General features: G+C 39.7%; 1 protein-coding gene across 1 annotated transcript in view; it reads left to right on the top strand.

Moving 5' to 3' along the window:
- Positions 1-14,147, top strand: part of sema3aa (sema domain, immunoglobulin domain (Ig), short basic domain, secreted, (semaphorin) 3Aa) — a 93,155-nt gene that overhangs the window by 61,222 nt on the left and 17,786 nt on the right. The window contains exons 3-5 of the mRNA XM_074697746.1: positions 7,637-7,797; positions 9,106-9,168; positions 13,959-14,078. Of these exons, the coding sequence (XP_074553847.1) occupies positions 7,637-7,797; positions 9,106-9,168; positions 13,959-14,078 (344 nt within the window). The remainder of the gene's footprint in view (positions 1-7,636; positions 7,798-9,105; positions 9,169-13,958; positions 14,079-14,147) is intronic.

The following is a 14,147-nucleotide window of genomic DNA, read 5'->3' as shown; positions in this document are numbered from 1 at the left end:
CCCTGTCGCCTTTCTTTCATGCCGTTTCATTATTCCGCTATTGCGTAGCGTGTAGGCGTCTGAAATGCCCGCCTGTTCGGAGAATGGGGGAGTGAAGAGTACTCCACAGACAATTGCACTTGAATTCTGAATGTGGCTCTGTGCCTTTTTTTTTTTATTCCTGGGGCTTTTTAAGACAAGAGGCGAGTTATTTTCCAAAATGGGGTATGATCATTTATTTGAATGGATTAGTTGTTTTTGTTTGTTTGGAGGGCTGTTCCTGGTTGGTGTGAGTTTGTGCATAGATTATGAATTATAATTAAAATGTGTCACCATAATTTAGTGTCATATGTTTTATAAAGCGGATGAAAGTGGCAAATTTTATGTTTACATTTACTCTTGAGTTAAACCAGGGCAATGTTTAGGTACTTCTTTTTGATTTTGTGTGTTTATGGGTTTGCATTAGCCACACGTCTGAAGACTTTTCAATACAAAACAATACAATATGATCTAATAAACTCAATGTGAACAAAAATGTATGATACACTATGACAAAACATGATATGATAGGAAACAAAACAATGCAAACATGACACTAGGGATGGAAACCAAGTAAGGTACTTTTAAAGGTACCGACCAAATATCATTGGTAGTAACGTACCAATTCACTTAACACCAAAAGATACCATATTTAGGTACCTAAATGCATGAAAAGCATTCTTGTGACTGTGTGGGAGTGGAAGAGTAGGCAATTTTCCATGCTGGTCATGAACACAGCATTGAAGGTTTATATACTGAAAAAAAAATTGTTAAATTGAAAAACTTCAAGATTTTAGAATTCAACAAATTAATATTTATTACCACATAAACACACAAAAGTACTAAAAATGAGTACCGTGGAGAACCGATTCCAATTGCCAGGTACCAGGCATCAGTACCTGTTGTTTTAAATGTGAATGGTACCCATCCTTACATGACATTACAAGACACAATGATGATCATTAACAGTGGTGCCTTGACTTACTAGTTTATTAAAAACTAAAGGTGCTTTTGATTTAAAAAAACTGTCCACTGATGTCAGTTTCATCATCCCTTTCCGAATGTTTCTGAAATGAGTTTGGCAAGTACTATCAAATAGCACACAGCCATCGCACACCCAGTTGCATCTTTTCCTGGGTGTTTCTTCTGAAAAAAGTCTGAAAGTTTTGCAAAATAACTAAACACAGATGTAAGCACAAGACTGGTGCTTCCTCTGCTAGCTAACCGTTTAAACGAATAAGTGAAACATGGGATGCTGGGCGGGGAATCTGAAGCTTGCCCATAACCTGAATCATAGCCCTCAACTCAAAGCAAAATATCAGCCGAGAGCTGGCTCATACCTCGAAAAATTTGTTAGTTGGGACAGTTGTAAGTCAAGGTTCCACGGTAATACAATACTGTGCATGTATGTTGTGACATGAGACAACATGACACTATCAAAGATAGGACTACCACGTTACCCGTCTGTTTCTGAATCGGAGAATGAAGCCAATTGGGAATCGCGGCCACATTGAAAATGGCAAGGGCTCTGCGTACAGCTATAGGGCGCCGTCAGTCATGTAACCTGAGCTGTGCCTCTGATTGGGTGAGCTTGGGATCTCAATATCCTCTAAACCGCTAAGTTAAAAAAAATTCACCCCTCGTACAATCTGTGCCAATAGTGAAATCAGCGACTCAGACAGAAGACATTTTTTGAACCAGGCTGTAAATAGGTTAATTTCTACTCTGAAAACGGCTTTTCTTTGGCTTGGTGTGTATGTGACTTAGGGTACTTCTGGAGCCAGCCACAAGGGGACACTCTGGAAACAGCAGACTTTAGCACTTTAGCATTGTCTCATATTCTTGGACCGGAGGGTGCCGCTTGGATACTAAAACAATATTTTGAAATAAGATTCAATATAACATGATACTACACAATATAATATAATACAATATATAAGGAGAAAAATTATGATAGCTGGTCAACAATATATATATATATATATATATATATATATATATATATATATATATATGTATATATATATATATATATATATATATATATATATATATATATATATATATATATATATATATATATATATATATATATATACATATATGCATGTGTGTGTGTATATCATCCCAACTTCTGCATGCATGGGTGTGTTTTTAAATGTGCTGAAAACTGAATGTGAGAGTGAAAAAGAGCAGACATGGGATGTGTGTAACAAGAGAAAGTGGGATGGATGTTTGCAGCGGAGACTGAAATGAGTGTGTGTGGCCATGAGTGGAATGCTCATGTACACACAAGTTTATACGTTTAAATGTATCCAGTGGCAAAGAGTGTGGTGAGGAGGGCGCTTGCTCTGAGTATACACACGCATGCATGAGAGAAGGTGTGTGTCCCACAGTGTATGTGTGTGTGTGTGTGTGTGTGTGTGTGTGTGTGCGTGTGTGTGTGTGTGTGTAAGGGTCCAGGGCAAAGGAGTGTGTTAGTGGTGGAAGCTGCTGAGTTTGCTCACTCTTCCACTCGTTCATGCTGCATAAGCAGAAATACTGATTGGATTACAACTAAGTCTGGGAAGAAGTATGGGCATGTGAGAGTGTGTGTTTGTGTCTGTGTGTGTGTGTGTGTGTTCAGGAGGCAGCGATTCCATGTTAACATTCAGGTCAATATGAATATAATATGCATGTCAGTTAAAGGGTGTGTACTTGTTTGCATTTTAAAGCAGAGGCTGCTTTGCGTGCGTTTGCGTGTGTTATTGTGTTCACATGTTCTCTGAATGTGGTCCTGTATTTTGTATGAGCTCTGCTCTACTGAGCTCTGTATCTGCCCATGCTCTCCTTTCAAAACGACCGTGTCTGTGTTTAGGTTGGAGGTCCTTTGGGTGCTCACGCCCAGTTCCTTCAATTCTCCAAACCACAGTAGATCTCAGCTCAGATAAAACCTCTGTGTGTGTATATTGTGTGTTCACGGGCCACCTTGTCTTTGTCAGAGGCCGCCACGTGTTGAAATATGCGCGTGTGTTTTTCTTCTCTGGCCCATCTGGGGTAAGCCTTTCGTGACGGACCCTGGAGGCTTCCATTTTGGACCACATTCCCTCGCTCCTGGGCATTGCTCAGGCCTCAGATGACACATAATGGTCAAATATAAAACCAAGACGGCGATTATCTCCTATTATTATCTCATGTTTGTAAATTTTAAAGGCTGTTTGTTTTCCTTTCCTAAAATTTTATTCTTTTTATTTATTTTTAGATACATTTATAGCTAAAAGCTGTTTATTTTTCCATATTCCAGTTTCCCAGTATCCATTTCTTTTTCCATTACTTCATTGTTGAAACATAAGACCTCTTGTGGGTTCTGTCGCCTGGAAATTTCATTTCTTTGCTAACATCCTGTTACATTTCATGAGCCTGCATAACATCGCCTGGTTGGTTCAGTAGAAGAGGCTTTCTGATTGGCTATCACTTCCTTTTTTCAACATATAATTCCTTGTCATCACAGCTGAAGTATTAATGGCATTATTTTTCCATAGAAGCAGAGTGTGTACGAGTGTGAATGACGGGATATTGGCGTGCGTGAAACAGCCATTGTAGAAAAAAGGGATACCTACACACACGCTGAAACCCACACACATACGCTCAACCCATCTGTGGCACGCTACAAATTTCTCACACAAACACACATCCACAGTCCTCCATTCATGCCCACACCCACCCACCCGTTCTGTTTCCTCAGCCTAAAGAACTGAAATCCAACTGACGCAGATGAGCTGCAACCGTCTTTATTAGGTGCCGACCGCTCCCTCTCACGGTCCTCATCCACCCCACTGGTACTCGACACACAGACGCGGTTGACACACCACTTCCTCCATCAATCCCTTCTTTTATGTAGACACAGATGTCCAAGATCTTACACAGTGTGAGTGGGCGCAGATGGCTCCTATAGCAGCCCGTCAATCAGTGCTTTGTGGGGAGAGCAAGGAGATCACAATCCACTGGACTGTGTGCACGTCCGAGTGTATAAATATACAAAATATAGAGCATACACTCCACACGTCTGTGTGCATACGTGTAGCCTCATGCTTTTTCTTCATTGGGTGCCTGTGTGTGTCATTAGTGTGTAGTAACGCTGATGATGATGGATGAAGCTGTGTCACAGTGAGGCTGACTGTACCTGAGCTGCAAATAACAGACACAAGTTTTGTATCAAGTTAACCAACCACAAGCCAGATGGTGAAGAGGTTAACTCATTTCAGTTTCTGGAAATGTAAAACAAATGTGACTGTTATCATAAATCACAGACATGAAACCTACACAGGATAAACGGTCTTTGATTGATATGTCACATTTATTGAAGAAATTCTGTACAGTTATTCTAATTAATATCTGTTTTCTTCATTTTGTGAAACAAAGATATTTGTAAAGGCATTTGTAGAACATGGGATCTTCTTAATAACCTCCGCCAAGGAGGTTGGGTTTTTGGGAGAGTTTGTCTGTTTGTCTGTGAACAACATAACTCAAAAAGTTACAAACGGATCTCGATGATTTTTTTTAGGAAGTGTTCAAAATAGGATAAGGAAAAAATGATTACATTTTTTGAAATTATCTGGATCACCGTCTGTATCTAGGATATTTTTAAGAGATTCTTTATCATTATGAGATAGGGCCATTTTCTCCATATGCGAATATAACTCCGCGATAAATAGTTGGATTGCTTTGTGAAATAATACAAGACAAGGGTCACGATAATTTCTGACAGATGTAAAAGTATGAACCAGATCCTGGTAATATTCTGGATACTAAGATCCGGAATATGAAATATGTACTGGGTCATCATCATAATTTTCAACACTGTCAGGTAACAAATTATCGTACAAAACTGCAGCTAACAAAAAAATGTAGCAGACAGTCTGCTGAAAGGAAGTATAACATTAAAGTAGGACTAAAGTGTTGCGTGACAATCACAATAGGCTTGGCGGAAGTCTGTGCTCTCTGACTGCTTTTCTAGTAGAAATATGTTACAATAAGATGGCTAAAAAGGTTGTTTTTTTTTTGGTAGAGTATTAATACAGCTGAAAAAATAACTAGGGATTCTAGTATTGATAATAATTCACAACACATTATCCTGCTGATTACCTGACTACCAAATGAAAAAAGATGACACACTGAGAAAAATAGTCCCTGTAGGTTGGTTACAGACTCCTATTGGCATCTTAAAACCCATGGGAGCCCAATTGTTCTTCACATTACCGTAACTCTTCAGCCACTTCAGTTAGCAGAAAATTCAAGCAGCTCCTCAAAGAAAGAAAGACAAGCTTCATGGCGCTATCCGCGGTATTACAGTGCTACATAGGAATCTACGTGCAACAACGATCCAATCACAGGCAATAATTGATGCAAGCTGTTCTCAGTACCGTAACTTCAACAAACTTAATTTCTCCTGAAAAAAGAGAGATGAACTTCCTCGGCATGATCTCTGGCTTTTTAAGGCCAGAATAAAAAGGTAAAGTCCAGGTGGCTTCCATGGTACTTGGGTGAGTCCTTGCTGGACGAAGCAACATTAAACAGAACATTTTAGTTGATACTCAAGTTTGAAACATTTGCCCACTTATTTTTCAATACTCCTGTCAAAGTGAACTTTTTAGTTATCTTTCTTTCTTTCTTTCTCAGAGCTTTGCAGTTCATGCACCTTGAGGCATAAATGAAGCAAATGTCCAATGTTCTAATAGTGCTGCTATTATAACAACTACTTATGGTTAAGGGCTGGTATTGTTGCCTGGATTGCAGGACAAGTTGTTGGGTCTCTCAGGCTACTACAACTGTACCACTAATGCTGCGACCTGTACTGTCTACCTTTTTGGTACCCTTCTGTTGGGATGCCAGACATATCTATATGACTCCAGAGGGTGGAGCTAGAAACACTACAGTTCATTGATTGGTCAAAAGAATCATCACTTTCCGTGTGATAGCAGCTATACTTCTTCTATCGTTGCTCTTTGTTTACTGTGTCAAATTTTTCTTCTTCCTTAGATCTATTAACAGCGTACTGTGTCGCATTGCATTCCGTCATGCTGTCACAGGGAAGGTTTGACAAAGAGGTGACAACACAATGGACAGGATTTTTGTTTTTTGCATCTTTTTTTGGAAAAACTTTGTACACATAAAATTGGTGCAGAGAAAAGTTTCTTAAAGGAGCTTTGAGTTGGAGGAAAATTTGCCAGTAAAAGATCATTTTTCAAAGCTGCAACAAAAGTGATCAACCAACCCAGAAAATTGTTGTTCAATAGATGTCTGCTCAACAGACTAAATGAGGATAAACATTTCTGATCTTTCATTGATTCACTTGGATGTTAAATCTTCACTGGTCAAACTTTAAACAATATAACTGATCTAGTTTGTCTTTGAATCAGTGAAGCAAACTTTGATCAAGGGTTCATGCTTCTTTGTTAATGTAACACTCCTGTTGTAGTGACAGCTAATATCAGAGTTGAAGAAGCTCATCTTCAGGGATTAAACGTTAACTTCCTGAGTGTGTCCTACACTTCTTTAAAGTCTTGTGCCAGTTCTCATGTCGCCTGGCTTCTCATTGTTTGTATAACCATTAGAACTTTGTACAGATACCATGTGCAGTCACACACTCCAAAGATGATTTACATATTAACCCATTTACAGCTACATGCCATACACACCCACTCTTTCTTACTTACTGACTTACACAGCACCTCTCCCTGCCCTGACTCCATATGAATTATTCAACCAATCACACGGCTGAACAGCTTGAACTGTGTCCCTGATTGGGACACGCTGTGTTCATTTCAAGAGGCTCACGCTATACCTGAGTGACGCAGATGTAAGTGTGTGCAGATTGTGTGTTGAAAAGCAATTAAGGAAACATGGAAAAGTCACAAGTTTCATACAGCAGGGCATTGTGATCGTGGGGGCATAAAAATTAAATTTGCTTTGGGGCGAAAACAAACACTGACGCCATATTGACCTCTTCCTAAAGAAACTCAGAGAACCAAATCATTGGAGGGCTCCATTTGGGCAAAACTTAGTGAAGTTGGAGAAAAAAAATAATAAAAACTTGATACATAGGTATTTTTTGTTTGACAACATCAAAATCTGAATTCTTTGTCGAAAAAAACGTTTGTTTTTGTTTTTTTCAAAGTCAAATTCTTCGTTACAGTCTTTGTTTATAAACTGGATTCGAAAAAAAAGTTACCACTTTTCTCCAGCAGAGGGCGAAATGTTTCTCTCTGACTCACGTGATGTGCATTTTATGGGAAGATATAGCTCCTGATATAGTCTGTAGACATTAGCATCATCTTCATTTAACTGTATAAAAAAAAGTTAACCAAAAACCGCAAAAACACAAAAATCGTAAAAATCCAAGAATCCCAATTTAAATCAAAAATTGTAATAAAACCAAATCGCAAGAATAGCAGATCATCCCAGCCCTAATAGCTGGTTGAAAACTTGTTTTTATGCAGTGTATGTTGAAAAGTTGTTGCAGAGAATCACCGTTTTTAAACCATTTCCGTGCACATATTCAATTATTTTGTGGTGTTTTTTTGTGTTAATCTTGTAACCGTTGTTTCACGTTAAACATCATCTCCTTCTTCTTTTCCAGAAATGTTAGAGTCCAGTAATCTTGTCACGTTCAACGGCTTGGCCAACAGCTCGAGCTACGACACTTTCCTATTGGACGAGGAGCGAGGGAGACTACTGGTCGGAGCTGAGGATCACATCTTCTCATTCGACCTCGTCAATATCAACAGAGATCATAACCAGGTACATCTCAAGTTTACTTTTCTGTGTGTTTTGTTTGTAAAAGGGTTGAGTGCAGACATATTCTTTTACTCTACATTGGGAGTTTGTTACATGAGCTTTTCTGTGCTTCTCTTCTCCTGCTGCTTCCTCTGGAGTCCATTATACCATCCCCTCTTTTCCACCCTCCATCCCTCCCACTGTCTGTCTCAGTCCAGACAGGCCTGTCCGTAATTTCATTACCCCACCTGGACTAGGTTAACAGTCTTTTTATCTGATTGGAGCTGCTATCATAGACACACAAGACTGACACAGAGTTGCCTGCAGGCTGCAGAGTGCTGATGAGGAGAGTGAAAGTGCTGAAAAATACATAGTCAATGCCGCGAGAGAGGAAGCTGGAGTGAGGGTATCTATGAATTCCTTTGCCCTTGGCTCGGATGTGTGTGCTCCCTCTTTGTGCTCTTTTGTTCTGATCTTTGCATCATTATGAGTTAAGGAGCAAAAAGCTGTGATTAAGCAAATCTAATGTAATTACTCTAAAATGGGCGATGCAAATTTCCTATGAGAGGAGAACTCAGCTGATTTAGGCACAGATAATCTCCAGTGCATGGCGTGCGTGTGCACACATTTCCTTTGTCTCTGCACATCTGTGTGGACGCCAGCAGCAAAAAAAAAAAAAAAAAAGTCTGAATTGCTCCCAAATTTCATGAATATGATCATTCCCTCACTCGTTACAGGTCAAGCATGCACACATGTACGCGGCGTGTGTGTTCATAATTCATGTGACACCAGGGGCCGCAGATGGATTTGTCAAAAAGATGATACAAAGCCATCACTTACTTTTTAATGCGGCCTATTTCTTCCAAAACAAAGTAGTAAAAGCCAGTTTTCTTTCCTTATTTTAAGTGTAAAACACGACCATATGCTCAGGATTTGAACCGTGGTAATGCATTAGTCATTTTAATGCAGCAAGAAGCCATATTTAAACCATCAAGCAAGTGCAATAAAGAGGGAAATATTTTATCATATTCCAGCTCTCCTGGCTTTCATTTTCATATCATCTCAAATATTTATGTCTGTAGTTACTCTGTTTAATAAGCCATTACATACTAAATATATTTACACACAACGCTGGCTGAAATATATAAAGCAAAGCTGCTGATGAGGAAGTGAGTAACACAGGATTTCCCAGTTTAAAACATGAACAATCCAAAAACATCCTCCTGGAATTTTAAGAATCTTCACTTCCTTCTGATTCACTGCGCTTGAGTCACTTCCTCCATGTTTAATGCAATGTAAATCTCATCCTCTGATCATCTCTTATTTACACAGATCGCGTGGCCTGCTACCCCCTCCAAGAGGGATGAATGCAAGTGGGCAGGGAAAGACTTCGGGGTAAGTCCGCACTCGTGGTGACATCATAAGTTGAGCTGTTCCCTGCAATTTCTGCCTCTATTGTTACCCAAATTATACAGCTGTCCCGCATAGCTCTGTGTAAGTCTTCAATTTCTCTTTCATAGTTTTTGAAGGCAGTAGTTCCACATGGAAAAAGTTATAAGAGAACTTTTGACCTAGGTCAGGAAAACTATGTCAAAACTCAAAAGTACTACAAATTTTGGTAAATCCTTTCCCCCTCTCACAGGTAAACACACCATATGATAGATGTTTGGTCACAGAAAGGTGTACACAGTGTCTCAAATGACACAAGGACATTGGGAGTGTGTTTATTTGTGTGTCCCATGTGCATATTTATGTGGGAGTGCCTTGTTTGAGTTCCCGTTATCTGACGCTGTGTGTTAGCTCACATGTGCCGCTCTGCAAAAGTTTGCTGAACACGCCACATGCCACCAGCTTTGTTTATGTGCACTATGGCGTTAGCGTGTGTTATCTTTGCGTTGCTGTTTGGATAGGGCCCTCTCCGTGTTGTTTCTGATCTTAATTTCATGGCTGGATGAGTCTGGAGTGCAGCGGCCGCAGGGTTTTAGGATTATCCCGAATTACCTTGTCCTTCCAGCTCACCACCGGCTTTTTAGGGATTCTCGCACAAACACAAAGCCGCAACCGCACGAGCAACACTACACCTTCACTCCCTCTTTCTGGGGAAAGAGAAATGTGTTCTGGCAGCACGACATCACACAAAACACAATGATGAGGTATTTGCGTGCTGAGAAAATGTTTACTCTTGAAAATGAGGCGGTGAGAGCAGAGACGGAGTGCAGCACAGCGAGGCCTTGATTAGGACATTACTAAAATATCCAGAGCTTTTCAAGTGATGCATTTCTCTAAAACCACAATCTACAGCCGCTGAGAAAATTTAACAGCTGCCCCCCTTGAAAATGCCTGACGGCTGCATCATTCTTGTTGGCAGGATGAGTGTAACATTGTCCAAGATGTTGCATTTGATTCAAACAACAAAGAGTTTAGATACGGGAGGGTGGATTAACAGTTTCAGAGAAAAGTCATCGCTGATTATTTCCAGCTAAGATGGAAGATAATAACCCAGTGCTGTGTAAGATTTTCTGTCTATTTCTCAAACTCAATGAGAGACTTCAGTACAACCCTAGAAATTCACCCAATTTATTCAAACACATACAAAACCACACATAAATCTGTCCACCACTTTTCCCCATTTAAAGCCGTCATCAATACCCAGTCCATTTATTTGATCCAATAATGACTCATTTGTCCTCAGCGGGTGTTGGGGTTCGCTCATAATGACACGGTTTGTGATCGGGGAAACCATTTCTCACCTGGAGGGCAACACAGAGCGGCATGTTTGAGTGACCGGCATAATAACGTCTGTCAGTGTCGAGGTGCAGCCTACCTACCACAGAGCTAATGGTCCCAGCTCCAAGACAGCCGTGCAAAATCGTAAACAGAGCCGACTTCAACAGGGTAGAGGGGATTATAAGAGCTGGTGAAATGCATATAATAGGGGCGTGAGAATGATGTGGGGGGACAAGTGCTCCCGCTGTTAAACAGGAAGAAACACGGAGGGTAAAGTCATTAAGTTACACAGCCACAAAGGCGTGATCTGCAGGTTGGGGTCAGCTGCTACACTTCTTCCCTCTGTGAACTTAGAGATCCTGTGGCATGAATAAGGAAATGTTAGACATGCATTAGAAATACAACTACAAGTAAGCACATTTATAAGGTGGGTCAAGTTTTAATGAGGTGACCTGGTGACTCCTAGTATGCTGATGCACAACACGATAAGTACTAATAGAGAACAAGGTAAGGATTTACTTCAGCCTTTGTGCTTAACGATTCCTTTAGCCATTCTTTACATTGTGCCAGAGCTGCCGGGCCTTACATCGACTAGTGTGCTGCAGCTATCTTAGCAGTTAGATAATGTTTTCCAAGAAAACTCGAAGTAAAACTTGAAGTTTTACTGAAGAACTGACTTCATAAAGAAATGTACATTACTCTCTCTCAGGAGATTCATATTTAGTACATTCAAAATGGTATAAATCACCTAATTTACCAAAATAACAAAATAGCGCAAGCTTGATGCTAACGTATATGGAAATCTGCATTGTAATGCTAGCAGTTAGCATACATCAGTATAACTTTAGCTTCAGAATAGAATTTCAACTTTCATCACAGAAACATATCACATCAACTCTTTGTAAAAAAATACTGAGGATTTCAAATGTCAAAATCTAACAGGCTAATGAAAGGCTCATGGCTGACTTCATAACTACAGAAAGCTTCCAAACAACTTAAACCATTGCTATAACCACTTTGAGACACTAGATGGCCTACTTGAATTATTGATATATTACAACGCAGTACATCAACGTCACATTGTGTTCAATTCTTACCTGTTTCTGTATAATTGTGCCCAGAAATATCCAGACTCAGGGACCAGTTACATTTTATTCACTTACACTATAAACTCAATTAAATGTTGTTGAGAATCAGATATGTATCAGATATGATATTAAGAATCAGATCGATAAGCAGAAGCGATAAGGGCATCGGTATTGACAAAATCTTATCAATTCCCATCCCTAATAATCATGACCTGTTTTGGCTGATAGATGAAAAGACAAACACTGTTCTGAAATCTGCTAATTTGGTTAGAAAAGAAGCAAAAAGCAAGTAAGCATAGCTTAGCATGAAGACAAAAATAAAATAGGAGGAGGGAGCTCTACTTTTTTTTTGTCAAAAGGTAACGCACTTTGCGGTTGTGGGTCATCTCTCAATCTAAAAAAGTTTGTACCCCTCTCCTGCAGTCACAGACCAAAGTGTCCCTGGGCAAGATACTGAACCATGAGTTGTGCCCCCTGTTGGTCAGCTGTGTAAGAGCGTTTATAAGAGGTCAGAAAGATCAGAAAAGTGCTCTTGAGTACAAATCCATTCACCATTTACATACCTTCTATGATGTATTTTGTTAACTTTTTTAAAAATCTGACTTGATACTTAGTTTGAAAAAACAATTCCAGTTATTTTTTCATTTTGAAGAAGTTCAGGCTTGACTCTTGGATAGCATCTCCTTTCTATTGTTTCTGTCGTCATACAGAAAATGAAGCATAGGAGTGATGTTTGGTGTCATGTGGTGAAACCACATGCAGGGACTTTTTCTTGACTGGGTCCAGTGATATCATTGCCTCCTGATTTTACATCATATATTTAAAATGAGACTACAGAGCAGCTTTGTCGTACTGCCATGGGTATAATCACCACATCAAAGTAACACAGAGAAGCAGTTGAAACAAGTTGTTTATCTATTCTTACTTTGTTTCCTTGAACTTGTTTTCCTGATGCCATTTCTTAACTTTTTAACTTCTTGTTTTGTTATTAATGTCCCCTTTTTGTACTGAGCACTTCTTCACTTTGTTGTCATGTCTCTTGCTGATTGTTAAAAGAAAGCCAACTCATTCAGTGCAAACAGAACAGCCTATGGGAAGAAATAAAGTAACCTTGAAGTTTGAGAGAGTTACTTGCAGACAAGTTTAGTCCTGCCTTCCCGCTGGAATTAGATTTTGTTACCTTCGGATTAGCCCGCCTGCTTGTTTCCCTTATATTCCATCTTCCTGCTGAGGTAAGCTAACAGGCTGCTTCCAATTGAACTTACTGATAACTTCCTCTACAATCTCTTGCAAAGAAATGACTATGCATACTTCTCAAGAAGTCCAGTCACTCTTTTAAGCAGATTACAGAAGAGGTGAGGGAGTCAGAGCTTAGACAGGACTTTCTGCCATTTAAAATAAAAGCATGAAATAGCTTTTTTTTGATGACTTGCAGCGTGTGATCCTGAGGTCAATTTGATTCTGCACTGGAAAATGTCATCGCTCAAACCTGAAGACTTTAACGCCTTTTAGTGTGCTATGTGGAATGTTTTCACGTTGTTGGGCTGAAATGTCAGCGAGATCTGAAAGCCTGAAGAGATACATGTGTGAAAGAGAGGAGGAAAGACGGATGATTAGCTCGTCTGGGAGTGATGTGATGTACGAGCGCTGTGTTTTCAAATCCCAGAGCAAATCTGTGCTTATTTGTTAGGTCAGTATTCAGCGTGTATTTATGATAAGGCAAACCCGGGGTTAATCTCTTCAACACATGTGCCCAAATCAGCTCCTCAAGGCTGCTAACAACCCTCCTACATTAACCAATCCTGTTGATTAGCACTCTAATAAACAGTCTTACACCACTGGGGCTATCAGTGTGTCCTGCTGGGCCAACCAAAACACCCTCTGTAAATTCAAACATATGGATCATTAAAGATTGGAAGTATTGCCTGATTTGATTTACAGGTGGGATTTCCTTGAAGGAGACTCAGATTCTCTCTTTAAGTCTTCAAACCAACTGGAAAGTCCCTGCTTCAACGGGAAATCCAAATGAGCTCTTCCCTCTTCTTTGTTATTCTCTGCTCTCTGTTCGTCTTTATTTCCAATCAAACCAGTGCAACATTACTTTCACAAAGGATCAAACTTAATTCAAACGTCATGATATGGAGGAGGGGATTTTTGCAAGTTTTTTTTGCAAATCTAACATGTGCAACCTATTTAATGAAAGTCCCTAAAGTTTTTTACGCTTTATAAGGCTGTTAGAGTTACAACGTAAACAAAGACTGTATTTCATAAAGAGAATGTGTGTAATCTCCCCTCCATGAGCATGTTTAAATGATTACAGACCAGCATTGTTGGGGGTTTAAATGTGCCGTCTTTCTTTCCTTTTTTCAGAGAGAGTGTAACAACTTCATCCGCGTTCTGCAACCCTACAACCAGACACACCTCTACATCTGCGGCACAGGAGCCTTCCACCCCATCTGTGCCTTTCTGGAAATGGGTAAAAGGGCAGAGGTAATACAAGTGGTTCTCAAACATTTATACAGCAAAAGGTGATTCAAATCTCACTTTCATCACCAAGCC

Source organism: Halichoeres trimaculatus, unplaced genomic scaffold, assembly GCF_033239565.1.
Source record: "Halichoeres trimaculatus isolate MK-OKI-2021-1 unplaced genomic scaffold, fHalTri1.1 fHalTri1_scaffold_21, whole genome shotgun sequence".
Classification (NCBI taxonomy): Eukaryota; Metazoa; Chordata; class Actinopteri; order Labriformes; family Labridae; genus Halichoeres; species Halichoeres trimaculatus.
This window is presented reverse-complemented; position numbering and strand designations above follow the sequence as displayed.